This window comes from Papilio xuthus, unplaced genomic scaffold, assembly GCF_000836235.2.
Source record: "Papilio xuthus unplaced genomic scaffold, Pxut_1.1 DF827679.1, whole genome shotgun sequence".
In the NCBI taxonomy this organism is placed as follows: Eukaryota; Metazoa; Arthropoda; class Insecta; order Lepidoptera; family Papilionidae; genus Papilio; species Papilio xuthus.
This window is the reverse complement of record NW_013530970.1, coordinates 5,430,822-5,458,598: the sequence shown is the minus strand read 5'-3', so window position 1 is coordinate 5,458,598 and position 27,777 is coordinate 5,430,822. Positions and strand designations below refer to the sequence as shown.

Here is a 27,777-nt window from a genome sequence, read left to right as displayed (position 1 = left end):
TACATACTTGTATTTGTCTTTGAAAAAAATTCACGATATATTTTTGTAAATGTGCTTTGGCAGTGGAAAGCGACGTTTAGCGGCTCGCCGAATTTAGCTAAAATTTGGCATATATGTAGAACATAGTCCGGAACACAGACTTATTATCTTTTTTAATTCCGCGCGAACGGAATCGTGAGCAACAGCTAGTGTAAAATAAAACACTAAAGACGTGTTGAATGTTTTATTCGGTTCTAAATTAATTGACTAAAAAAACATAAATTAAAACGCATATTGAACACAAAAAGCTAGTCACAGTCTATTATTTAAGTATGAAAATGTATCTCTTAGGTCGTTTATATTTTGAAATATTTTACCGTCATATTCCAGAACATAATTACTTGAATAGAAGTAACACCATATACATAGTTTCAAATTATTCAAACTTTTGTGAGACATTATAATAAATATATAAAAACGGCTAAAAAGTCACGTATATACGTATATCGTAAGGAGATGAAGGGCCCTCGATCGGCCCGAAACTAGTTAGTGCCACCGGACGAATATACGTGACTTTTTAGCCGTTTCTATATAAGTTTATACATAGTTTTATTCCATTAGCTGTGTTTTTACTGTGTACTTTATTTTTTATACATTAACGTATTTGATTTAGATTCAGTTAAAATGATAAAAATTATTTTAAATTTTATATTGTGTATTTCAATAATATACAAATATTTTAGGTTAATATAAAATGCATTTATATATTCTTTTGCCGGTATTTATTAGATAAAAAAAAAACTACGACAATTAGGTAAATATAAAGAACGTTACGCAAAATGAAGTTATTCAAACATATTTACTCGACATGTTACATTATACAAACTCATTTTTGATATCACGTTTAAACGTGTGCTTTGGTAAACAGGAACGGGCTTTAAAAAATCAAGTTGTCAGTTGTCAACAAATGTCATTCTATGTACGCATGATTATTTATTAATTTAATTTAATTATTTATACATAATATTAGTAAGATTTACTAGTTATTTACTGCGACTAGTAGGTTGATATCGTCACACAAAAAATTGTCTAAATAAATGAATTAACTAATTGCATTAAAATACTGGGGGTGTAGCACGAATATTGATGAGAACGTTATCATAACGATATCGACATTTGTATTAGCGTGGATTTCTGATCCAAAATCTCCGTTAAAAACTTGTTGTCTCTACGTTGTCAAAGAGAATGACAGGGACGACGATATTTTTAACAAGAGATTTTGGTGTCAGAATCAAATCATATTAATTTTGACATGTTTTGTCTATGACGTTACGACAACGCATATCGGAAATATTCGTTATAGCCCCACTGAAACTTAAAGCTGACGAAGATACGTATATTTTGATAAATATTACTGTCTGTTTCGACTATCGCGTCACTATTTTGACATTCGATTTGATATTATTTCGTGAATGAACGTTATAATGCAATTCAACGACTTATTTCGCCTTCTTTTTTTCTGTCCACAAAACAGAGTACAAATAAATAAATGACTAGCGATTTTAAAAATGAATATTATAATTGTTAATACAGATACCATACATTATTTTAAGGTAGTTTTTTAATCTGTATTAGGCGTTTAGTATTTCATTTTTAATCTGTGAAATAAACGTCATATTATTCCAAATCTATTGTACCATTTATAAAACACACGTAATTACTTGATCTTAAATGTAAAATAATTATCTACATGATATAAAATGTGACTAGAAATAAATCACAAGATTTAAAATAAATTAAAAAAAAATAATTATATTACCTATTATTTCTACGCAGCAAATGTTTTCAAAATCACTTTATAACCTACAAATTATTTATACTTCGAGGAAAATGATTTGATGAGTTTTGATAATAAAAAAAACGTAAAACAAAATATATTAAAAAAAAACAGGCACCATATTAACATGACGAAGTTTTAATTTTACCTTAAATATAACAAGAATATGTTTTTACATTTGTTTCATATGACATACACGTACTAAAGAAAAGAAGGAAGTTTTTTTTAAACACTAAGTTTATAGTTTTTTTATATAAAAACAAAACTTTTCTTTTCGATCAGGGGTCCTAAACTAAGTAGGATTTGTTAAGATTTTAAATCAATCAAGTACAGTCGCTTTTTAGGCGGAACACCGCGACTGAAGGCAACTGTATTTTTTTTTAGTATAGATATTTTTGAAGTATAGAGGCACTCATATGAACAAATGTAAAACGTATTCCAAATTCTAATCCGTATATAAAACTTGCTACTAAATGTATGAAATTATAAAACGATTCACACCGTCAACACAGACTACGACCATACGCCGTGCATGTGGCGCCATCTTGTTTAGTTTATACTCCGCATCATCTGTCAAATTTAAAATCCATAGAGCCAACGTTCTTTTTACTTTAAGCGGTGTTGCCAAATTAACATATTTCTAAAATTACAAAAGAGTTTTGCTAAGAATTAGACAGTCCATATTATAATATAGGCCAATAAAGATTTTCGCCACATCACGGGGTACGATAATAATTTTATTAATACTACAACACCTACATAATATTCTCTCATCAACTGGAAACTTCATACAAAAAGCTTTTGACAACTCAACGAAATAAACTACGGAACATATTAGAAGCGATTCTTTATATTACAGTTTTAAAAGCACAAAATTTACTTCTTAATCACCACTTAGTAACCTTTGATTAAATTAAATTTCAAATAAAGTTTCTAGCGGTAAAACATAACTAATCTGGAAAACGAACATTTATTCACATTCTATTATACCAGTTTGTTTCAAATAAACTTCTGAAATATTGAAATATCCTAACCTAAAAGTGACAGATGACAAGTTTAATAGTAACAGATTATATCAAAGTTTTCCAAGTGGCGCGGTTCGCTTATAATATAAAACAATGAAGGATTTCATAGTCAATGTTCTTGGTCTGAAGATTCGACGTTCTCAGTTTGTGCAAACTTCAAGAACACCTGCTCCAGTGTAGTCTGACTGAAACTATATTCTACTATATTCAGCTTTTCTTTTGCTGAAAAAAAAAACAATTTTAAATATTAATAAGTATTAGCAAAATACATTAACGAAAAATGCATACAAAATCTGTTAAGATTTTTTAACATTATCGCGTGCAAATCGAAGACATATCGAATAATAGATAAAAATAACAACAACCCTTGGCATATGCATCGAATAGTTTGCTATATTTTTATCAAGTCTACAGATCTTAACACAATGTCTTTTTACCATCTTCTATCTGCTGGAAGCATCTCGCCAAACTGGAGACTGAGGACTGTGGCACTGAGAAGACGAGGCGCTCCGCGAAGTTCTCCTCCAGCACAGCAGCAGGGAATAGGTGCGCCACTAAAGCTATCACCGCCTCCGCGCCCGCCCCGCCACCACTGGACTCTGACCTGGTATAACAACATTCGAACTATGTTTTGCAGGAAACTACGTGAGAACGTTTTAGGACACTTGAATACGTAAAATTGTATTATACGCAGTCTCGTGTGTAATGGCGTCATAAAGTTTTACGACACTGCATTGTATATGTCATCATCAATATCAGCTCACTATACGTCCTCAATGATAGCCTCAGAGCTTATCCTAAGTTAGTGGTTACTATGCCATAGTCAACCACCCTGGCCCATTGCGAATTGACTTTACACATTTTTGAATTTCTTCACAGATATGTGCATGTAGCATGAGGTTGCTCAACAATTCTCGATGTAATTTGGCATAAATATAGAATGTAGTCTGGAAGAACACATAGGTTACTAATTATGTTTTTTTAATTCCGCGCGAACGGAGTCGCTGTAGGCGATAGCTAGTATTTTATAAAATTATCACCGTAGTGCGTTTTAATTCATTCACAAACACCGACAATTGTTTGTTCACGCAATGATAAAGAGGACGTGCTCATAATCTATTTTGACAACAGTATCTTGATATATTTGCTAAGTCAATGTTGTAATTACATGTTTTATTGAGCAATATACGTAAATAGCAGTCGGCCGCGACTCTATCCGCGCAGAATTAAAAAAATGTGGTCTTAAAATGTTAAATTTTATCGTGATATGTTCAGCCGTTCTAGAGATACCTTCAAACATCCATCCATCCGTCTAAACATTCGCATTTATAAAATGAGTAAGAATTTTAAATTAAAAAAATTAGAACCTGTGATGTTGTTGTCTAGGTAAAGGTGGAGTGCCGGCGACTAGGGGCGTGTGTATGCTGATGTCAACCGCTTCCGCTTCACCATCCGCCTCCGCGTCTGCTTCCGCTGTCACTGAGCCCCCACCCGACCCGCCTGTCATTTAAAACAAAAATTTCTTAGTCTAAGAACCTACGACTAAAGAAAGAAAATTTAAGCCTAGCCTGCTTATAAATAGAAAGAAGTATAAACTAAGAGTCAATTTTAAAAAGATAATAAAATTATTAAACAATGATGATATATAACATTATGTAAAAATTTAAGTCTCTACATCTGGCAACTCCGCAGCATTAAACATTATGGTAGGTTATTTCTCTAAAAAAGGGTTGCTACTAAAAATACCTTAACATTTACAAAAACTTTTTTACCTTCATCTGCTTCTCCTAACGATGGTGAATTTTCATCTGATCTTAGTGGAGATGACGTCATTGATAGATCTGAGTCCAGCATCTGAAACACATTGTTAAATATTAATGTGATTGAGTTAAAATCTCAAATATTCAGATTGCAGTTTAAAATCATTCTACACGTTGCGCCATCTAGCGGAGGTTGTCTGTCAAAACGATTAATAGAACTTTCTTCAAAGTTTTGTAAGCGCCATCTAGCGGGAGTTGGATGATAATACGGCCAATACAACTTTGTCATCGTCTACTAGAAAAATTTGTATTGTAAGTTATAATTCTTACCACTTTCTGATTATTATGACCAATTTTCATTTCTAACGTGTAGCCTGCGCCATACAAATTCTTTAGATGTTGCGTCGAACCGATACACCTGAAAATATTATTTTATTAAATATTCTTATAACATAAAGATTAACTATAAATTTTCTTTGTACTTACCTTAAACTTCCTTTCACCATAATTCCCACTCTTGAACATAACGCGTCAGCCTCTTCCATGGAATGTGTTGTCAGAATAGCACCTTTTTTACCCTAAAAATAAAAGAAATTTCTTGTTTAATGTTGCCTTTGATTCTTTGTTAAGATGCATTATATTATTAAAAAAAAAATCACACTAACGCCATCTATTAACTAAAAGCTGGCGAGTGTGTCACACTAGCGCCATCTATTACCTGAAAGCTGGCAAGTATGGTGTCCCAGAGGAAGCGTTTGCTGCGCGGGTCCATGCCGGTAGAGGGCTCGTCGAGCAACACGACGCGCGGGTCGCCCACCATAGCTAACGCGAAGGAGAGCTTACGTCGAGTACCGCCCGAGCAATCCTCCGCGTTCTTACCCGCGTGCTCCATTATCTGCAGACCGTTTAAATACGCGTCTACTATCCTGCGAACAAAATTAAATAGTCAACACTTGTAACTATGATAGATACAACATGGCAACACAACGCGGTGGTCATATACACCGTGTTTATACCCTCTTGAGAATAAGTCTTGAAAATAAATTAATGTGATATTCATAAGTCAACTATCATTAATTTTTTACACATGTAATAAGTTAATCTTTTTAAATTTTACCTCGAATTTACTATAAACTTATTTAAAACCCTCCAATTACTAGTTTTTTTTGTTTATTTTTTAATTTTGGTCTAGTTACCCAAGTCGAATAGCTATAGGAATGAATACCTGGGCGTATCTGCCTTGGTGACGCCGCGTATGGCCGCATAGCACTCGATATGCTCGCGTATTGTGACGTTCTTCCAGAGCGCGTCGTGCTGCGGACAGTAGCCCAGCATCTGGAAGGCGGACGACTGCGCCTCCTCAATGTTCTTACCGCCGAGCATCACCTGCGATACATCTAACACTTTAATAATTTATTTAAAGACATTATACATTCGAAATCAATATTCGATCTGGAATTTTTTCTATTGCGTTTGAAATCAATTTCTTCTATAAAAGATTTTTTTACCATAAGATGGCAAACGAGCGAGCGGCCACCTGAAATTGCTGAAACAGCGAAGTGATCGTTGCCCATAGACATACGTAATTGCATATGCGTTGCCTACCTTTAAGATCAAACAATAGACGGAAAAAGATCACAAATAAAGAACTTGGCGTGTCGCAATCGGCGGCAATCGAATAACATTTCATTCTATTATAATAATTTAAAATATAAAATAATAGTAATTGCAAAAATAAAACTAAATATTAAACGTAGGGCGTGGATAAGTGGTTTCACTAACAGTGCCACATGTGAGCCTCTCCTCGGCGGTGATGATCTTCATAGTTGTGGTCTTCCCGGCGCCGTTGTGACCAAGCAGACCGAACACCTCACCGCCGTGCACCGCTAGACTCAGCCGCGCGAGCGCCGCCTTGCGCAGCGACTCCTCACCACCACATAGACCTCGGGAAGACGAGCCTCGTAGCTTGTATTCTTTACGTAGATTCTGTTGGCAATGTTCTATGTTTTACTCTCAACATAAATGAGTAGACTGAATTTAGTGTTTAAAAAGAGTAAATGCTTAAAATGAGTGATTTTAGTGACTGTGTCTAGTGATTCGACTAGTAAAGATGATTTAATTAAGTGAATAGTAAGTAAATTAGTCAAATGAATGATTGAATCCTTGTGTTGTGGTCTTGCTTTATTTGTGTATGTATGTGTACACACGTGTACGACGAGGGCGGGCGCAGGCGCGTGTGCGGACGCGTTGTGTTGCGTGCGCTGCAACATGGCGGCCACGCGTCGTCGCTCGCGTCGCACGTCCTCGTCCTCGCCCGCCTCCCCGCCCGCCTCGCTCTCAGAGTCCAGCGCGCGCTTTGCTGGACTACTCTTCTAAAAATAAAGAAACATATTATAATCTAGTTTTAGACTAAATAAGTGAACAAATTAGCGAAAAATTGATGGCCGTTTAAATATTTTATTTTTGAGTTATTTTATGCAAAATTATGAGGTAAAGTTAAGTGTTATTTAAACATAATGGTAGCTAATAATATTTCATAGTTAAATCCGAAAAAATGTTTTACTAGAATTATTATAGAATTTAGCGAAAAATGTGCAAGTTATTGTGACAATTCTTCCAATACCTTCCTATTCCTACGTAAATGAATGAGTGGATGAATAACAAAAGAACGTACAGGACATATTCGTCCGCCGGACTTCAGCCTATCAGCAGCGAGGAGTGCAGCACCACAGATAGGCACGTGTACCAACATGGCGACAATCAACACCCAAACTTCAGCAGTAAAGTAACTCCATAATTCCGGTTCCATGCACAGACCGCGCAGATTACACGTCAGATACACCCTGGAACATGTTTCAATCTGTAATGTCACACGGAACATATAAAGTTCAATGGTTAAATCTCACAGATATTAACGTGCTCACCTGTCCACATAGTAAATGATGGCATAAGGTATGTACATCACGTCCAGGAAACTAAAAACCAGGTGTAAGTAGAAAGCGATGTCGCTACCTAAAAAAAAAGAACGTAGTAAAAGGTTGTCAATGGACATAGCACGAATATTTGTGACAATCGTCTTCGTATCGTCATCGCCGATTATGACTAAACTAGCTGTCGCCCGCGACTCCGTCTGCGCGGAATTAAAAAAAATCGTAACAGATAGCTTATGTGCTCTTTAAGACTACGTTCTGCATTTGTGCCAAATTTTATATGTACGTTAAGTCGTTCGGGAGATACTTTCAAACAAACATCCACCCATCCATCCATCCTTCTAAACATTCGCATTTATAATATTAGTACGGTTAGTATGTGATTTTTGGTGTTAATTACGCCCGTTAGGGGCGCTGTAAAAGTTTTAAAAATTTGTCTATGAAGATACGATGGCGCTTGTCACAAATATTCGTGCTAGACTGATCACTACAAACTCACAATATATTTAGCAAATTTCTTACCCCATTTAAACGTATCAAGTACAGCAACTAACACGAAAGGTAAAACTCCAATCCATGTTGTTATGTTTGGCATGATGCTCTGCGCGGAATCCATTTTGTCAAATATATACGATAAACATGTATTGAACAAAATGGCGGACGGGCTGTACAGTAAGAGTAGACCGGACAACATCGTGATTGCAGACCCGTTAGTCAAACTTGGTATATCGTTAAGAATTACCTGAAATAGACATTAAAAATAACTATTATTGATAAAGTAAAAGGCCATATAGTCAAGACCGAAGACCTTTTGAAGATATTGTCGCGAGTCCGTCAGCGCGTAATAGAAAAAAACTTAATTAGTAGCCTTTGTTCTTCTTCTATATTGTGTTCTACATCTATGTCAAACATCAAGATCCGTTGCGACGTTCCGAAGACACCTTCTAACAAACAAACAAACATCCATCCATCCATCCATACATACATCTAAATATTCGCATTTATAATATTAGTAAGAAGTAAGTAGTCGTTTGCTTTCATCTTAGTTGTTTATCCAGTTTCTAAATATAGGAATTATCATATGCTTATTTACAAGTAAATATATCTTACCAGCACGAGTACTCCAACGCTGGTGATGACCATTATGAAGATAAGGATGGTGAAGTAAGTAAGGAAGTACATGCTCATCGACAGTCCGTTCACACGCAACTGGTTCTTTGCTTTTATCTAAAACAATACAGAAGATTAGAGAGAAGTAGGACTAGGAATCGAACTTCGAACTCGAACTGCGAACACTAACTCGAACTCCTTTTGATACAACGCTTTAAATAAACAGAGGATATCCAAAACATTTATTATTTAAATATTATATATATATATATAAAAGAGTAAACTGACTGACTATCAACGCACAACCAAAACGTCTGGGTCTAGAGGCTGGAAATTTTGCATCGATGTTTCTGTTACTATGTAGGAGTCCATTAAGAAGGGATTTTACGAAATTCATCCCCTAAGGGTCTAAAATTTGTATTAAGCAACGTTATTCCTTGGGCGGAATTTCATGACATTTGAAATAAATACTTTTCAACACAAATAATGAAAGATAAAAGCTGAAAATAGCAGTAATTAAGGTTCCATATACTTACTTCTCTGTCATAAACGATATCCACTGCCAATGTGACGGGTACTAAGCCGAATATCATTCCCATAAAGATGGCGCAGACCATATTACCAAGGTTGAATTCCTCTTGCTGCTCCGTTTGCTGGAACGGATGTGTCAGCACCTCGATTGGCTTGAAACTTGACAGCTGGTTTGATGCTGACATTAACACCCTGATGTAAAGGCTCATGTGAATTATATTGGTATTAAAATAAAAGAACGGCAACGCTTCTTCAGTGTATCTTGTCTTGTCCATTTTTTTTATAACAGAAGGGGGCAAACGAGCATCTGGAACACCGAGGTGTTCAACGACGCCCATGGACATCAGCAATACCAGAGGAACCGCAGATGCGTTGCCAGCCTTTGAGATAGTGATAAGCACGTGCACGTTTACTCCTTTTTTGGTCTTCTTGGTATGTATGACTAATCAGTAGTTAGTAAAAAGGATGTATAGACTAAAGAAGAAACCATTTCGCGCAAGCACCTATATAAGTCTTTCGAAGTACTAATATTATAAATGTGAAAGTTTAGATGGATGGATGTTTGTTACAAGGTATCTTCAATCAACAGATCTTGATTAAATTTGGCACAGATGTAGAACATAGTCTGGAAGAACGCATAGCTTACTTTTTCAGTTTTTTTAAGTAAGCGCGTACGTACATCCTCCCTTGCCCGTTCCCAAAGGACGCACATGGTCGATTATATTTTGGAATGCTTTAAAAAACTCACCTGTAAATGCTATTGTCCAATAAATTTATTATAATAGGCAGACTGTGTGTGTACGTGCTGTTGAAATACGTCATTATCTTTCCATACGGTATTACACTATCTCTCAAACTGAATGCACCGAAATTCTCCATATCCAAAAGACTCGAAAAATTCCCATCGAAATCAACAATAGGATATGCACCCAATGTCTCTAATGAATCCCGGAAATCTAAAAGTTCCTTCAAATTGTCCTGTTCGCTGTTCAATGCAATTGGTGTTCTATTCGAATACGCGTTAGGCTCCAATTTGAGAGGTTGCATTCGAAAAAATACTATTTGCCGAGACTTTATATAAAGACCAAGAGCGCAGGAAACTGTAAAATAAAATATTGTAAACGTTAAATAAAGGTTGAATATAATCAAATATATTCGATTTATCATACTAAATTTAAACCAAGTAAGACAAGAGCAAAGTAAAAAGCACTAATATGAATTGTTACTAACTTATAGGCATGAATATCATCACGTATAGTTTGTAGGGGTCTCGTATCATGCGCACGGTGCGGATGTAGACGAGAGCACAGAATGTGCGCCAACAGGACGGGCTCGTCTTCACAGGCTCACCCAGAGCTGACGCTGGAGTTTCCACCGGCACCTGCATCACATAGACATTATTATTAAAAGAATAAACAAGTTACTCGTTTTTCCTTTTCTTTATAAGGAAAGAAAGTGGACTGAATAGCGGACATATAAGACAGAGACATGCACTGCAACTATTTCTTGTCTTTGAGAAAAATTGACAGCATGTTCTTTTTTTTTCTGTTGGCAATGTTCCTTCGTAATAGCCGCGTGTCTGTTAAGTATCGCATCCAACATTAAATACAACAGGACTTTATTTCATCATCAGGTCACTATACGTCCCCACCGAGGGGCTCGGAGCCTACCCTAAGTTAAGGGTGATTAGGTCATAGTCAACCACGCTGGCCAAATGCGGGTTGACTTCACACACATCTTTTGAATTTCTTCAGATATGTGCAGCATCACGATGTTATCTTTCACCGTAAGAACGTCGGATAAATGTACATATGTAAGTCGGAAATTGAAAAACACATTGGTACATGGCGGGATTCGAACCCAGGACCTGCAGATTGCAAGTCAAGTGCTTGACCACTAAGCCACCGACAGACTTTATTTAATTATTGTAAAATCTATTAGTTTTACCTTAACATGTTCTACTCCATGTGTGGTGGAGTGCAAGGCGTGAGACGCAGTATGCGGCGGAGTCGGCAGAGATGTGGTCTTCTGTTGCTCTTTATCGTTTAACTCCTGTAATGATGCACATATTGTCATCTCTGTTATTCCCTTTGCAAGAACAGAGACAGCATCAAATGTTACGATAGTATCAAAGTTAATAATACCTGATAACTTAATGTCTTGCTCTGGAGTGACAGGCTCCTGGACAATGCTCTTGCTCGTACTAACTTGACTGAAGAGACTCCCTCCACTGCCTCCGTCTCCTCTGCGTTCTCTCCTTCCAGACTGAGAAACACCTCCTCCAGGGTCGTCATTGATACACCGTAACTTGTAATACCTACAAACATATAGAATCTCTTTGGTTAGAGGTTATATAGTAAACTAGATAGTGTTGCCTCAATTTGTATTCTTTGATGTTGGATTATTCTGCAGCATACAAGCAGAAATGTGTTCTTACCTAGTCTATTGGTCTTCTCCTTGATCTCATGCTCTATGGCCTGGAATAGTGGCGGGAAGAGATGCACTGCGTAGTGCGGCAGAATGTAGGACAGCTCCCGCCCGTGTCTGCGTGCCTTCTCCGCGCGGGGCACGTGCCCCCTCACTAGACGGGTTATCTGGTGCTCGCGGCAGGCACCTGCAATTTTGTAACGTTACTAGTTGTCGACTGGGGCTTTCTAGACTGTCTAGATCTCGAAATCTAGTTAATTTTCAATTGCTATTAATTGCTTAAGTCACATACCGTCGAGTACAAGTGTGAGATGATAGCCGATACCGAATTTGTTCTTTAAAAACAGTGAAGTTCCTGCACAGCGAACCTAGAAAAAAAAATAATTTATGGATAAAAGATAGTCTAATACCTCGCTGGCTATAAAAAGGCTTTTAAAGCCAAGTCTTCTTGGGTTACTTACCCTGCCCTTGCTGATGACAGCCTTCCTATCCCCCAGGATGTCAGCCTCATCCATGAAGTGCGTGGTGAGCAACAGCACGCGGCCCCGCCGAGCGCGCTGCAGGATGCGCCATGTCTGCCGCCGGGAGACAGGATCCACGCCCGCCGTCGGCTCATCCAGGATTATTATCTGATTATAAAGTATACAAGTAATGTCTAGATTTATTTAATTAGACCTTGATAACAATCCATTCCAGTATAAACGAGTTTATTTTCTACAATATACCTTAGGATCTCCAATAAATGCGATGGCAATGCTTAACTTCCTCTTCTGACCGCCAGAGAGATGCTTTGAGAAGACCTCCGCCTGCTCCAGCAGACCCACCTCTGACATCGCTTTGTGAACCTCCTCTGGGACACGTTTACTCGGTATGCCCTGTGCAGAAATTATCCAATCATTTCAACTTCCAAGATACCGTCTTTTCGAAATTACATCGAAATGTTCTCAAATTCTTAGTAAGAGCCCAAAAACGGTTGGATTCAAGATTCAACGAACGAAGTTTGATTATGATGTTCATACCTCTGAACTAACAGCTCAATAATCAACTTATTTCCCTAATTTGTCACCATTTTTGATTTTAAAATCAGTTAAATCTTAGAAGTTTTTATATACTTTAATTTACCTTAACCGCGGCAAAGAATTGCAGATGTTCCTTAACAGAGAGCAGGTCGAAGAGTACGTCCTGTTGCGGACATACGCCTATCATCTGACGAATCTCGTGCATATCGTTGGGATCCCTGGAATATGACTACGATTAATTTTGAGTTCTAACCAGGGACTGTAATTTATTCCCACGCTCAACACTCTAAAAACGTGCCCGACTGTATTCGTTTTTATTTACTTTACAACTAAAAATGTCCATCGCATCCCCACTTAACATCAAGATTAATGGTCATGCGTTATTTAAATCATTCTAAATTAATCAGTAATCTTGGATGGATGGATGATTTAATATAAGTAAACTCAACAGACCTAACATCCAATCCGTACACATAAGCAGTGCCAGCGGTGGGGGCTGTCAGTCCAGTTAGAATATTGAAGAGCGTGGACTTGCCAGCTCCATTATGACCCAGCACAGCAGTTATCTGTCCCTCGTAGATGCTCAAATCTATTCCATCAATGGCCTTGATCTCCGGTTTGCGGCAGTGACGGAAACTCTTCTGGAGACCCACTATCCTTATCGCTTCTTTATCTAATAACTCTCTGAGAGGTAAAAATGAGATAAAATAAATTAAAACCGCTGTTGAATAAAATATATTTTTAATTTTATCCACTCATAAATACCACGACCACACAGAAGACAGGCGTCAAGTGGAAGCAATTCCGCGTTTCGTCTGATGAGTGTGCGTCCCGGAGGCCAAAATTAGTCCTCTTTCCCTTCCCACCCTTTTTCTTATAAGGAAAGGATGGGAAGTGGAAGTGGACTTTCCGGATGCGAGGATGCATGGAAAGGGAAAATATTTTCTTTCTGTGCATCCTCTCCTACGTCGATTAAAGGTAGGCAACGTATATGCAATTGCGTATGTCTATGGACAACGGTCACTTCGCTATTTCAGCGATTTCAGGTGGCCGCTCGCTCGTTTGCCATCTTATGATATAAAAAAAAACATTCATAAAGATCATAATGTGTATTCGATCTTTAGGATCAAACCGAATTATTTTAGTATACGAAATATAGCAGAATTATTATATTATTCAATCCTTCCCCTACAGAGACTACATAATTTAAGACAATTTCCATTGCTGACGCTTATACGATAAGCAACAGGCAATAATTTTTTTTAAATTAAAAATCGGAGCACCAGCAAGGAGGTTACGCGAACTCACATGAAAATACAATCGAATTGACAACCTAATTTTTTAATGTTGGCTAAAAATGGTAAGAGATAATTAATTTCAGACGTAAATATAATCCCTTCCTTCCCATACCTTGGAACAGGCTCAATATCCTTGTTATGTGCTGCCTCGCCGTTGGAATGGAAATGTACAGCTGATACTCTGCCACGTCGGCCTCCGCCCCAATACGACGGTAGCAGACAGAACCACGGTTTCTGTTTGATACCGTACTCACCTAAAGAATGAAAAAAAAATTAGAAATAACCCATTTTTATTAAGCGTAGTAATCTTTATCTAAAAGATTTTAGTAAACTGCTATAATAGCCTCTAAGAGTCTGACAAAGTGGCTGTTATAATTTACCAGCTGTCGCCCGCGACTCCGTCCGCGCGAAATTAAAAAAAAACTAATTAGAAGCCTATGTATTCTTCCAGACTGGTCTATACGTATGCCAAATTTCATCGAAATCCGTTAAGTTCTGGAGATACTTTCCAAAAAACATCCATCTATCCATCCATGAAAACATTCGCATTTATAATATAAGTAAGAAGTGAGATTGGAATTAAAAATAGAAGCGAACAAGCTCATTTCCCCGTCTTTTTTATTATTCGTTAGTAACTTACTGGGTATAACAGCATCCAACCAATAAGCCACCAGTCCATACAACACGGTATCAACTGCCATCATTATGAGGCTGCCTCCGAATGGTACACCGGAACCACTCCACAAGTTGTCCCATGTCACACCCACGCCTGCCATGTCTAGCACTAGCGCCTGTAGTAAACGGAACGAATGTATTATTATAGTTTTTACTCTAATTATTTTTTTTGAAATCTTATTTCTTATCTACAATTTGCCTTGTTAGAACTTTTATTTATTTTATGTTAACGCCTGAATAAAAATGGTTTCATAAGAAGTTCATTTGTCTAAAACATCGTAAAATTTGCTTTTGTATGTTATTTTCGTGATACTCCGTACAGCCCGGATAGCTCAGTCGGTAGAGCATTGGACTTTTAATCCAAGGGTCCAGGGTTCAAGTCCCTGTTCGGGCGACTCTTTTTGTTAATGTTTTTTTTTTGCCACAAAACATTTTATATTTTTATTTACAGTTCTGAAGTTCTTACATTTTTTTACAAATTAAAATTTAAGGAATTAAATTTTTTTATACGTTTTTTTTTATACATACGTACAGTTAGACATAAATTTTTTTATTAATAAAATATATATCATTTCAACAACTCATACAGATGATAATATTAGAAAAGGAAAAAGTTACATTTACATTAAAGCTCCCGATCGCCAACAGATGGCGCTACTGGTATTTTTAACTTTCCGAATTCTTTGAGGTTAAAATTAAATCTTACCTTATCCATAGCCAGTGCGTAACAACTGGAACTTATAAGAGAGACGAACCAAAAGGCCAGCGAGTCTGCATTCGATACGAACACCTGGATGAAGTACAGCCAGCTCATCAGGTTCACCGCGAAGCTGCCCATAATACCTGCAGTCTGCAATCAAAACCTTTTTTTAATCTGTACAAATTTAATAAAAACTATATTACGTCTATATCTATACTTTGGATACTTACTCTAGCACTGTCAAAGAATGGAGTCAACATAAACGCGAAGGTAATAATCGTAAAACCAAACAGCAGCATCAGAAGGAAGATGAGGATATACGAAGAGTGCTGGAACACCTGGCAAGTTAAAATATTAAATTAATTATGGACGCTTGAGTTGGCACATCTGGTACAAGATTCCCCTTTTTACGGACGTGCCAAGTCAAATAGCATTTACATAATTTGATTTTATTTATCTTTGTATTCTTGTATTGGGTTATATTATTGTACTTTTCTATTCTTTTATGTATGTTTATAATATTAGTAAATAAAACTTACCCCCAAAGTAAATAACAGGACCGTACTGACTATTGACAATATTGTAACAAATACAGCGTATATAAGGAACCAGGAACCCCTGAAAAATATACCAAGTATTGATTAAACCATACAAAATACAATCCATACATGTAGAATAAAATGTCCGAAATTTAAGTCTATCTTCTTCGGATACGTGGGGGAATTCCTACTTTTCATGAGATAGACAGGAGAAATACATGCGAGATTTTTACTCACTAAAAACCTATACAGGGAACATCCTATCAAGTTGTATATTTACCAATAAACAGAATCCTTTAATCCCATTATCCTCATGCCCTCTCTTATCTTCTTTTCCTTCTCCCCCACCACGAACATGAGGAGATATGTGATGAACTGCGAGAGTGTCATCACCATGTACATGGGCATGATGACGCGGAAGATGACCAGCCAGTCACCGGTGTGTTGCCGCTTCGGGAACTGACGCAGGTCCACCCTGGGTGGTGGCAATGGGGAACCGGTGTCCAGCTAGAAATTGAACACGTAGAATATTTTTAGTACATAATTAAAGAGTTGAATCAAAAACAGCAAATAAACAACTCGATGCGGTAACCCAGAGTAGGTAATACGGATTTCCGTTTAGCGCACTTGGCCCACCTATTTTGTATTTTTCACGCATACATGCACGTAGGTTTCGGTCACTCTTGATACCAACTTTCTTGACTATTTTACCAATCTGAACTGTATAAGTCGGTCTGGGAAGACCCAGACCAATGCCACACACTTTCCAAACTCATTTTGTTAATCTTCTTTTATTACTTAAGCTAGCTAATCAATTTAAAACAACTTAACGACTTCAAGTACCCTTAACCATACCTTGATCTTAACATAATCGATTAGCGTCTGCAACGCTAAGAAACCGGAATAGTAGTATTGTAGCACGGGGCAGACGTCTTCGCTGTGCATCTCCGATAGGGGAATGAGCTGACCACCCCGAGACCAGTCGGAAGACCAATCTTTAGCCGCTGGTCTTTCGCGGCACTTCACTGGCGATGTGTACAGAGTCCGGGTAGACGGTGTGCCGGCGTGCGAGGGATTCGTACGAATTGTGTATCTGGAGAGATGATAATGATTACAAAATGGTAACCTAATAAGAGTTGCTCGACCAAGATACCACGCCCACACAGAAGACGAGCGCAACGTATTTCCCCCTATCTTCTAATGAGTGTTTGGGCTGGAGGGCAATTCTAATTTCCCTTTTCGTCCTACTTTTTTCTAATAAGAAAAGGATAGTGGATTTCTGTGAAAGTTGTGTGGTGGTGGTGGTGGGTCTCTTTAATTAACAGTACTTTCTAAGTGCTGTATTTAGTTTTAGTATCTTTGTACCTGAGTGGTTCCCCGAAGGTACTGGGGTCGGTGTGAAAGATGACGGCGATGGGAAAGTGCCGCGCGTTCAGATGGTAAGCGTCGTTCAGTTCCGTGGTGTTGTTGTAGCGCACCCAATTGATAGCGTGCTGGTTAGACTCTATCAGCAGGTTGTTGATCTCCTCCAGGAAACCCTAGGAATATCGCTAAGTTTAGATTAATCGGGAAACGATTATCCCGTAGTTAGAAGCCTTAGAAGCCGATACGAACACCTTCGAATTGACCAGTATCAATTTTTAAACGTAGTTAATTAAATCATTTTTTTTTAAACGGTGACTATTAGTGATGAGTTAAATTAAAAACATAGGCCAGTCATAAGATTCCTGACTAACGAAGTCATTTAAGAAGAAAATCAACAGAACATAAATTTACTTTTGTACCCAAAAAATACTTTCTTACTTGGACTGATTTGGCAGTCACTTAGGAAGACCCTTGGTGTAGCTCTTGTATCAGAAGGAGTGCTTAAACGATTTTTAAATAACTCTGAGTGCAGTAGTCAGTGGTATTCTTACAACAGTCCCATTAGCCGTAGCCCAATCAGCGACCACCGCGACGGAATGGTTTTCTGGAAGGATGTCGTGGTGGATGCGCAGCAGGCGGCCCGGCTTGCTGACCTCCGGGAAGTTGGGGTTCGGCACTAGCATCTTGAGGAAGATCAGCACGCCCAAGCAGTACAGGGGCACCAGCACCTCCTGGCATTTGAAAAAGAATTAGTGAATACTACGCTTTTAAGTATTGGTAGAAAGTGGTAAGAAGATTTTGTCTAGATTGACAATTGACACAAAAAGGTTATATTTGTTTTTCTATTTTGATTTATATGTTTAAAAGCAGTCTTATAACTGACAAACAGTTGAATGATTGTTTATATATGGCCCATGATTATGTAGATATGTGCATGCGTCATCAAAAAATCTGCGATCTGTCTTTTATAGGATTTACGCATTTAATAAAGTTAGAATAATCTGATTCAATGTAAATCGTATATATCAATAAGAGAAACATTTGTACGGGTTTAATTCAATAGAAATGAAGGTCAAAGGTGAATTCAAAATACTCCAAATGCGATGTCCTATGAGGCAGAGAGAATGTGCATAAAACGACTTGCTCTTTTAACCTGTACCCAAATGTCTATACATATGTCCTTTGTTTGGGATCGACAACTTTTGCTTTATTCGGATTTAAATCCGCCTGTTGATGTTACTTGACAGTTAATTCCATCTATATCAAATGGCGGAAATAAAATGAGCACAAAACACTAAGTCTTATAGCCAGTCCATTAACAGAGGTCAATGACTAGATTAGAAATGGCGGGCAAATATACGAAACAGATGAAAAACTAAATTCCTTTGTTCTTAATGCGTCTTTTGTTTAGTTGTGGTATAACACCGGTTGAGAGGGATATGTAGTAGTTAATGTACTCACAGCGAGGGTTTTCCTGGTATCCCGTTTCTTGAGGAGCAAACTGCGCAGCACGGTAGCCCACAGCTGCGGCCAGAAGCGAGCCGGCGGCCGTGTGCCCATCGCGCCGCGCAGTCTGCTACCTATCGCCACGCACTCCGGCTCTACCGCGCCGCATTTCCTATAAAAACACAAAGATAAATTAATCCTTTAATTAATTATTTAATTAGTCACCCATTTGTCAATACGAAATAGTGTAGGAAAAAATATGAGTAAGATATTTTTTTTAAATCCAGTTCAAAAGCTCCAAAAATGGGCTTTAAGAAAAAAAACAAGTCTTTTTCGTCGAAAGGATAAATTAAAAAAAAATTGAATGTCTCTTTTTGTCGTTTGACGCGGGTAATAAGTACATCTATGGCAGATTATATAATAAATAAACTATTATATTTTTATTTTTTTAATAATACAAACTTTATTAAAAGAATAATAGAACATTCTACATTTGCAATCAAAGCAAACATTAACATAACCTCAAAATGTAAATGAGCAGGACATTTGTAGCACAATGCAAATCACACGAGTTAGATTATAATAGAGGTAAGTGACAGACAGACGGACACGCGACGTGCCTGACAATTATGTAGATGTTATTATCACGAATTAATTTTAACTATGATTAATTCCAGGCGTAGCAAACAATATCGTTTGAATGGACATGGGGTTGTTGGCTACATGATTTTAAATCGATCGAAAAGTTACCCCAAGTTAACTCATGAGGGGTGAACAGAAATTACAGACCATTTACTATACCCAAACTGCCCCGCGGTATCTAAAAATAGCTGTAAATGTCTACATATTTATTGGACTTTAATTACAAGGATTCTTCACAAATGTCTGCAGGCCTGTTATTTAGAAAAAAAGGTTAAGCAACCCTGATTCTTGGTATGCTATGTCATGGCTTATAAGTATCAGCTTCGTGTTTGAAAGGATATCGTAGGGGAATCCTTGTGTTGACCACTAGAGGGCGTGTCGGCAGGAAGTGTAGCGCAGGTGTGGCGCCAGGGGGACTGCGGCCAACAAGCAGGTCGATCGAATTTAAGTTACGAAGTGTCTTATTTTATGTAGCCTATATAAACCAAGTTGAATTCATGGTGTGTGGGACATATCTTATTTCTTACTAATATTACAAATGCGAATGTTTGGATGGATGTTTGTTACAAGGTGTCTCGAACAGCTAAACGGATCGTGATGAAATTTGGTAAGGATGTAGAACATAATCTGGAAGAACGCATAGACTACTAATTAATTATTGGCGGACGGAGCCACGGGCGACCGTTAGTTTATTATAACTAAATAAACTTAATTCGCAATATTTAATAAATACAATAGTTAAAGAAACAGGAGTTATTTGCAATAAAATTAAATAATTGTATTATATTAAAATTTTGACATTATAGAAGATTTGGCTACGGCATATCACGAACCGTTATTGTGGAAAACTAGATTAAAAATAAGTTTTTAAAAACAAATATAAAGTTACTGAAGCGTACAAATATATTGAAACTGGAAACTTTCCAGGGTATATAGTATTGAGATCTATTCCATTTCAAAATGGCGTCCAAAAAAAACATGAACGATGACATTCAGAGAACGAAACAGACGCTCCTGTCACTCACAGGCAATTCCTTTCATAACTGCAGTATTTCGTATATGAATTATTATTACTTTAATTTATATATTATGAGGATTATCGATGTCTATGTCCTATTTAAATTTATCATCAGTATAAGTCCTCATTGAGGGTCTCGTAGTTACCTACCCTAAGTTAGTCATTTGCTGGCCCAGTGCGGGTCAACTTCACACATATTATATAATATATTTGAATGTCAGATAAAATGTACATATGTATTTTCGATCCTAGGAGCTGCAGATTACAAGTCAAGTACTTAACCCCTGAGCCACCGACGTCCTATTTGAATGATATAGTGTTCTATGATGCACCGTTGTTTATGGTTCAAACAAGGTTAGGGAAGTCCACTTATTGAAGACGGGAAAAGAACAATTCTTTACATCCTCGAGATAAAAAAGGATGTGCTGGATCGGAATAGAATATCACATAGTTTGTATCAACCTATTTTCAATAACCCTTTTAACGTAGTTACACGATTAATGGAAAATATTAAATTAAAAAAAAATAGATTAGATTAATAAAAAAGGAATAAACATGACAGCGATCTCTAATACCATAGAGAAAAGTACAATTACAAAAAAGACTTTTAAAACTTTAAAGTTTTGTTCCACGAGGTCACATGAGAAATGGATAATTATTCGCACGAAAACCGTTATTATCCTGCCAGCCAGGCAAAGATTAATCCATTTTTAAATAAAGTTTATGCTTATAACAATATTTTTTTTCTTTTTCACGGTCAAAATTAATTACAGATTCTTAGTACCGCGGTATGCCAGCAAAAGTACTTTCACAGAGGTCATTGCCCGCAATCAAATTCTAAACTACTAATTACATTACTTTAGGGCCGACGCCATTAGCGCTATGACGTTATGTCACAGAACAATGACGTCGAACAGTAGGACAATGCAATTCTCTTAACTTTAAACACACAACTATCGACAAAATAGTCTTTTTTTATATAATACAAGATTCCGAACGAGAGAGCGACCATACTGCTTGCACGAAGTAATCGTTGACCTTGAAACTTATAGCAAATCAGAAGGACAAAGAACAGGATTTATAGAAAAATAATATTTCCTCTTCCTGTACAACCTCCAGCCAAAAACGATTCCATTTCACTGCTTGTCTTATAAGAAAAGGATGGTGGAAGATTACAATTGGCGTCCAGCACACATTCTTAGGAAACACGCAGTTACTTCCAATCCACACCTATCTTCTATGTGGTCCTGGTATCTATTTAATCATTTTTATGAGTCATAAATCTATGATATTAAATAAAATATTATAAACGAATAATTAACAAAAATATATTATTAAAAGGAGTCCCATTAGGCAAGGTTCCGAAGATACTGGCAGCGTTCCCCCTTTGAATAGCTAAACTAATTCTTTGTCCAAGGCTGCTGCCAGCTCTTCGGTCCCCTGTGATGGGAATTTTTTTGATGTTTCGTACATTAAGCAGGACATACGTGTAGTACTGTTCTTTCTACTATTCTGTATCACTGTTCTGTCCTCGTGTGAAATTACCATTAAGTTGTGACGTAATCGGTTTACTGCCCCATAAAATCATTGCTGTAAAGGTCGAGGTGGGACGTTCGCTTTGAATTTAGGATAATTGACAACTAAACGATATCGATTCCATATAATTAAGTACGGACAGAAATATAAATCTATTTCCGATTCGAAAGGTGTGTCTGAAATTAGCAAAACCTTTGGGAAAGTCTCAAATAATTTTATTAAAATGATAAACCCAATTTCGATTTGTACGGCCGTCTTCAAAAATCCTACATCAGTTTGATCAGCCTGTCCAATCCTATAATGGTTAAATAGTTACTGTGGGTTTCGGATATCAAATTCTATGTATAAAACATTCCGTACCTGTCATGCTGTCCTTATCTTAAACAAAACAGTGATAACAATAATTAAACGGGGATTTTGGTGTCAGAAACTCACGGTTTGTGTCTTATACATATATTCTATAGGTCTCCCTTAGTGGCCACTTAATATCTGAGTGTAGATATAGATACTATCAAGCATGTACTGTATTTAAACACAAGGTAATATCTTAGGCACACCCAGAAGTCCGATGATTATCTGTTGATTTATGCGCGGCATTAGCAAGCCCCTGAAGGTTTAATGCAATCAATAACTTTACCTTGTTTTTTCTAGGAATTACTAGTGAATTAATTAAAAAAAACTAAAAGTAAAATATATAAAAATGACAATAACATTTACAGTAAGTTTCTGAGACTAAAATGTTATAATACTAATATAATAAATGTTAATGTTTAGATGGATAGATGGATGTTTGTTTGAAAGTATCTCCTGAACAACTAAACGGATCTCGATGAAATTTAATTTCGTGCGTACAGAGTCGCGGGCGACAGCTATACCTGTATATAAAACATATCGTCATCCCTATCCATCCCTTTGACAAAACATATTGTTATCTCTGTTTTGTCAAAGGATGGAGGATATTGATTGATGAGGAGGATATTGATGGATGGTATATGTCCCAGAGCAAAATCTCCGTTTGAAATATGTTTCAAGTGGAGGTTTTGCTCTTGGAACCTCACTGTAGTCGAGTAAAAAGACAATACTTTGAAGTTTTGTAAATCGTTTGAAAGAACAGTGTTTTCCAGATTTCAGGCGTTGCGATGTGACCTTAAAAGTCGTAGACGGGGTGGCGTCAGCCGAGTTGCAATATAGGTTGCTTGGCATGTGGCCCGCCATCCTAACCTAGTCCGCTCTCTTTGCTTTTAAAGTTACAGTTGAAAACTAAAAGGAAATGAGGTTAGGAAATAAGTTACGTTTTAAACCCATATAGAGTTCTGTTACCCGACTAATTTAGGAAGGAATTGTTTTTATAAGCGTTACCCATAGAAAAGGAAGCTTTGGCAGTTGGTATGTAGCTGTTTTGGTAAGGAACGTTTTCGACAAACTTATTTTTGTCCAGTGTTGTCTAAGGAAAAACATTTCTTCACAACTAATGAATTAAACCTATAATCCAATAATTTATAAATGAAGGAAATAAATAAGACGTGGCCTCCCTTAAGTCTAGACACAAATCTAGACTTTATATATACTAACTTAGAGATTAAACATAAAAAAACACATTACAGCTCTTATCCGCAGACTTTTTATGAACTAAATGTTTTTAGTATAAAGATGGGTTTCCACGGTGCGCGATTCTGAGAACGGACGAGTCAACGCAACCAATAACGAGTCTAAATTCGCACAGTTTTTGTGCGTAGCTTAGTCGATCCAGCACCAGGTACTATGGAAACCGATCTTAATATTATTTCCAGACTCTTCGGGTATACCGAGCCCTTGAGCCTTGAGACGACAAAATAAAATATGGCCGCCGACCGCTTCAATAAAAACGTTCAGAGAGCTTAGTAGACGAACTTTTATGTTTTAAGGTTTTGACCTTGTTTGTTCTCCTTCAAACTAAGATATAATAAATAATAAAATATTCAATTCGAACATAAATAAAAAAAACATGTTTTTGTTAATTAAAGGAACTAATAATTAAAAAAACGATTCAAACGAGCCCAAACTCGATACGGTTGTGTCGTTTCATTATGAAGTTCTCATATCCACCTTCCAGCTCCATCATCAGATCAACACCATATCAATACTGCGTGGTCATGTGATTCACACATGTGTGTAAAGTTTCAGCTCAATCAGTAAGCGGGAATTAGTTTAAATTTAATATGCGAGATTTCTTCACACATCAGGACAGATGAAACTAAATTAAAGCTTGTAAAAATAATAGAGGGTTAAATTCATCCTACAAAAGTCAAAACAGAAGGTTGTTATTTTTGGCAAAATGTTATTCACTTTCCAGTGAAATGGGGGGTGAAATTTTTATTTTTAGTTTGAAACTCTATGGAGACGAAGTCGCGGAAAATAACTAGGTTTTCCTATCTTACTTCTTATTACCTTACTAATATTATAACTGCGAATACTTGGATGTATGGATGGAAATTTATAAGAAGGTATCTCCAGAACGGCTGCATGGATGTCGTTGTAATTTAGCCCTGATGTAGAGAATCGTCTGGAAGAACACATAGGTTGCTAATTTTTTTTAACGCGGGCGAAAGTTAGATTATCCATAAATCATAACATTGTATTTTTAATAATTTCATCGATGTTATTAATAAATATACACGCGCATTGGCGACCTATGCCGTAACACCTACGTGTCACTATAATTATATTTTATTAATTATCTATTTATAGTCTGTGGCGTTTCACACTGGAAGTTTGTCATTTATATAATCTACAACACAACTGTCAGTGAAAATTTAAATTTGGTTTTTTACCAACAGATTTACGTTGATTTTTTCTGTAAACTAAATTTCCAATATTAGGCAACATAAATCTTTTAAACATCCAAAGTATTATCTACTAGCTGTAGCCCACGACTCCGTCTGCGCGGAATTAAAAAACTATTGGTCGCAGCGTAATGCCTAAAGCCTTCTTCCATAATGGATAATCCATCAAAAAAAGAATTTTTCAAATCGGACCAGTAGTTAGTAACAAACAAACTCTTCCGCTTTATAATATTGTATAGATTCAAATGTTATCCATTTTCTCATCTTTTAGTTCGTGCTGAAACTAATATTCAGTTACACAAATTACACGAACAAGGCTACTGAATTTAAATCCTTGCAGACTAAGTTAAATTAAAATAAAAACTCGGTCAAGAACTTCGCTTTAACAATGAAGCTGGCATGAGACGCCTTTTACATGCTGATTAATACGAATAAATCAGCCAGAAAGTTGCAAATATATAAATTAAAAAAGTAGACAAACATAAAACCTTTTTGTAGTCTGCTACAAAGAACTTGCATCGATCTTTACTAATAACACAGAAGTTATATTACTGGCAGTTGAGCGCAACGGAAGGAATTAAAACAATAAAGTAATTAATATAACCTACATCACCAAGTGACAGTTTACCTTCCCAACAGTGAAAGAAATTTTCAAATCGGTTCAGTAGTTTCGGAAATTAATCAATGCAAACAAACATTCAAACTTTTCCTGGTTATATTAGTGTAGATTATTAATCTTTTTTGTAAGTTTCCAAAAGTCGCTAGCAACTAAATTGTAGACAGTTCTATCTTAATTATGTCACCAATCACACAATCCGTCCTTCTCATGAATATTTAAAGTTCTCGTTGTCACATGCGATTCTTCCCTCTGTACAGTCTCTATAAATGGATAGGGTTGGCAATGATAGTTTTTGCTTCGGACTTAAACGCACCTGTTGAAGTTCCTGACAGTCACTTCTATTATTAGTTCGAATTCCCATCAACGCTTCGAACCGCGACCATCAGCGCAAAACAGTGAGAATCAAATAGGCACAAAATACCACGATTCATAGCCTGTCCAGTTAAAAAGGTCAGTGTCCTTCTCCCTTTTTCTTTTATTTCTTTTGTCAGTTCTATACATTTTTGAAGATCGTTATGGAATCGCTTCGTAGCGAATGCACTTTGTCTAGCCCTGCTATCCGTTTATGTTATGTCATATAGATAACATATAAATATATGTCAACATAGCGTACCGTGACGTGGCAGAACGTCACTTGGCTCCGTGCCAACAAACGCGACACTACCGGAGTATTCAATAAAAATCTCATGACAACTCATTACTGAATTCTTGTAATCATTGTTATTACTCATTGCTGGCCCCTCTAGATTGATGAATTTATGACACACTAACTGTAGCCCGCGATTATGTCCGCGTGGTATGTAAAAACTTAATTAATATGCAATTATTCGAATTTTTCTCACCTTTTACACCTTCCCTAGACCCCCACGAACATTTCAAGACCAAGATAAGATAAATCCGTTCAGCCGTTCACGAGTTTTAGCGAGACTAACGAACAGCAATTGATTTTTATATATATAGAAGATTCAGGGTTTTTTTTATCCCATTTACTCAGGAGTTTTTCGTGCAAATTTATCTTTTTTTTGTATGTGCCAGTAGCCCGATTAGTAAGCCACTTTGACGAGTGAGTTGTTTTTTAATTACTACTCTTTTTTAAAATGTCATAAACGATTGTAGAACATAAGTTTTGGTTTTTTAAACAAAATGTTCGAAATCATATATTTCCAATAAACTAGATGGCTAACTTTCGGCCAAATACGACAGATTAGATTCAGAAAATGCGTTTCCTAAAAGATTATAATAGTTCCTATACGTGTTAATATACTATAGGAATAATTTTTACAAAAAGTGGTCGTAATAAAAGAGGTTATGTGGCTGGAGCTCGACTGCAGAGATTGACCCCGGTGTGACCTGGAATAAATTGCCATGGGACGACCAGGAGTGACTCTCATATCTGAATTCATTTCAAAAAACTAATTCTAACTTTAAGGTACAATCTAGATATTAAATTGATGTAACTATTGAATACAGTCAAAGGCTCTCTTGTGTTTTTTTATCATGCGATGTAGTCGGTAGTTTACCAACCCAATAACTGTTAAAGCATTCATGATTTAGTTTTCTTTCCTATTTTCGTATTTATTATAATTTTCTCTATTAATAGAGATTTTTCTCCTATTTTTACTATATTCAAAAATTTAAATGTTGGACAAAAAAATGGGAACAGATAATTCTAGTATTGTAACTAAATTTTTATATTTTACCTTAAAGTTAAGGTGAACGCGTTCTTTATTCATTTTACGTCTTTGAATATTTTTCCCGACATTTTATAAGTATTCCGAGATTACCATTTAAATATTCATAATTGCGTAAAATTATAAAATGAAACAGCGAACATCACAATGGAAGTAATCAACGAAACAAAAGATTTTTAAGGGTGCGGTACACGCTTTCCCCGCTACGTAATAACAACCCTTTACACTAGCCCCAGGGTTACTTATCGTCATATGTACTTGAATACTAAATGTCGCTTTTAATTATTTATCATCGGACAATCCCTATTTAATTTTAAATTCAATTCTGCGCGACAAATATGCACAACGAAAGATTGATGCCAAACTGCTTGAAGCTCTACTAAAAAAAATGTATTTTTTTTAATTTCCTTAACGACCAATGTTACTGGCTGTTAACAACAATATTAATATTGGTATACTGTGTTTTTTTTAATACTAACGTTAGTTTTTCGGTGGTGGCCGGCGAATGGCGTCCGTCATCCCGCGCACTACCCAGCACCCCATCGGGACCACTCATGCAACACAATAATTACGCACTGAATCACAAAATAAATCCCTCGAAAGCCGCCGTACACTGACCACTATAAAATCATTGGTGCACCAATATAATATAACAACACTGGAATATGACAAGGTTACGATTTTCTGTTTCAAGTGTACGCGAGGCGCGCTGTCCCACCGGCCGCCATCATGGTTTGAGGGAGTGATTCGCGCGCGCGCCAAATGTTATTATGTGTTGCAATAAACTTTCCCCTCTGCTCATTTATGG

At 36.7% G+C, this 27,777-nt stretch overlaps 1 protein-coding gene and 1 non-coding gene across 2 annotated transcripts; one reads left to right on the top strand and one right to left on the bottom strand.

Moving 5' to 3' along the window:
* Nucleotides 1-1,948: 1,948 nt before the first annotated feature.
* Nucleotides 1,949-27,689, bottom strand: LOC106117774 (ATP-binding cassette sub-family A member 5). The gene is made up of 36 exons (XM_013312197.1): nucleotides 27,449-27,689; nucleotides 18,657-18,813; nucleotides 17,747-17,926; nucleotides 17,196-17,368; nucleotides 16,686-16,923; nucleotides 16,111-16,337; nucleotides 15,831-15,909; nucleotides 15,522-15,629; nucleotides 15,298-15,441; nucleotides 14,557-14,707; nucleotides 14,029-14,170; nucleotides 13,072-13,302; nucleotides 12,722-12,836; nucleotides 12,325-12,474; nucleotides 12,061-12,228; nucleotides 11,892-11,967; nucleotides 11,610-11,786; nucleotides 11,317-11,489; nucleotides 11,120-11,224; nucleotides 10,403-10,553; nucleotides 9,921-10,272; nucleotides 9,178-9,364; nucleotides 8,642-8,758; nucleotides 8,054-8,273; nucleotides 7,526-7,613; nucleotides 7,276-7,444; nucleotides 6,809-6,973; nucleotides 6,384-6,587; nucleotides 5,827-5,987; nucleotides 5,320-5,527; nucleotides 5,088-5,179; nucleotides 4,932-5,019; nucleotides 4,614-4,695; nucleotides 4,209-4,341; nucleotides 3,279-3,445; nucleotides 1,949-3,063 (listed from the first exon to the last, which is right to left on the bottom strand). The coding sequence occupies exons 1-36, from the start codon at nucleotides 27,523-27,525 to the stop codon at nucleotides 2,951-2,953; spliced, it is 5,568 nt and encodes a 1,855-aa protein (XP_013167651.1). The 5' UTR covers nucleotides 27,526-27,689; the 3' UTR covers nucleotides 1,949-2,950.
* Nucleotides 14,913-14,985, top strand: TRNAK-UUU (transfer RNA lysine (anticodon UUU)). Its single transcript has one exon. It is a non-coding gene; the product is annotated as a tRNA-Lys (tRNA).
* Nucleotides 27,690-27,777: the final 88 nt, after the last annotated feature.

Excerpts from the sequence above, each read along its gene's own strand:
- LOC106117774 (XM_013312197.1), bottom strand. The coding sequence starts at position 27,525 with ATGAGTGGTCCCGATGGGGTGCTGGGTAGTGCGCGGGATGACGGACGC. Across the intron at positions 15,442-15,521 it reads CATTCTTTGACAGTGCTAGA|ACTGCAGGTATTATGGGCAG; the intron begins GTAAGTATCCAA and ends TTTTGATTGCAG. Across the intron at positions 9,365-9,920 it reads TTGGACAATAGCATTTACAG|GGTGTTAATGTCAGCATCAA; the intron begins GTGAGTTTTTTA and ends CCTTTACATCAG.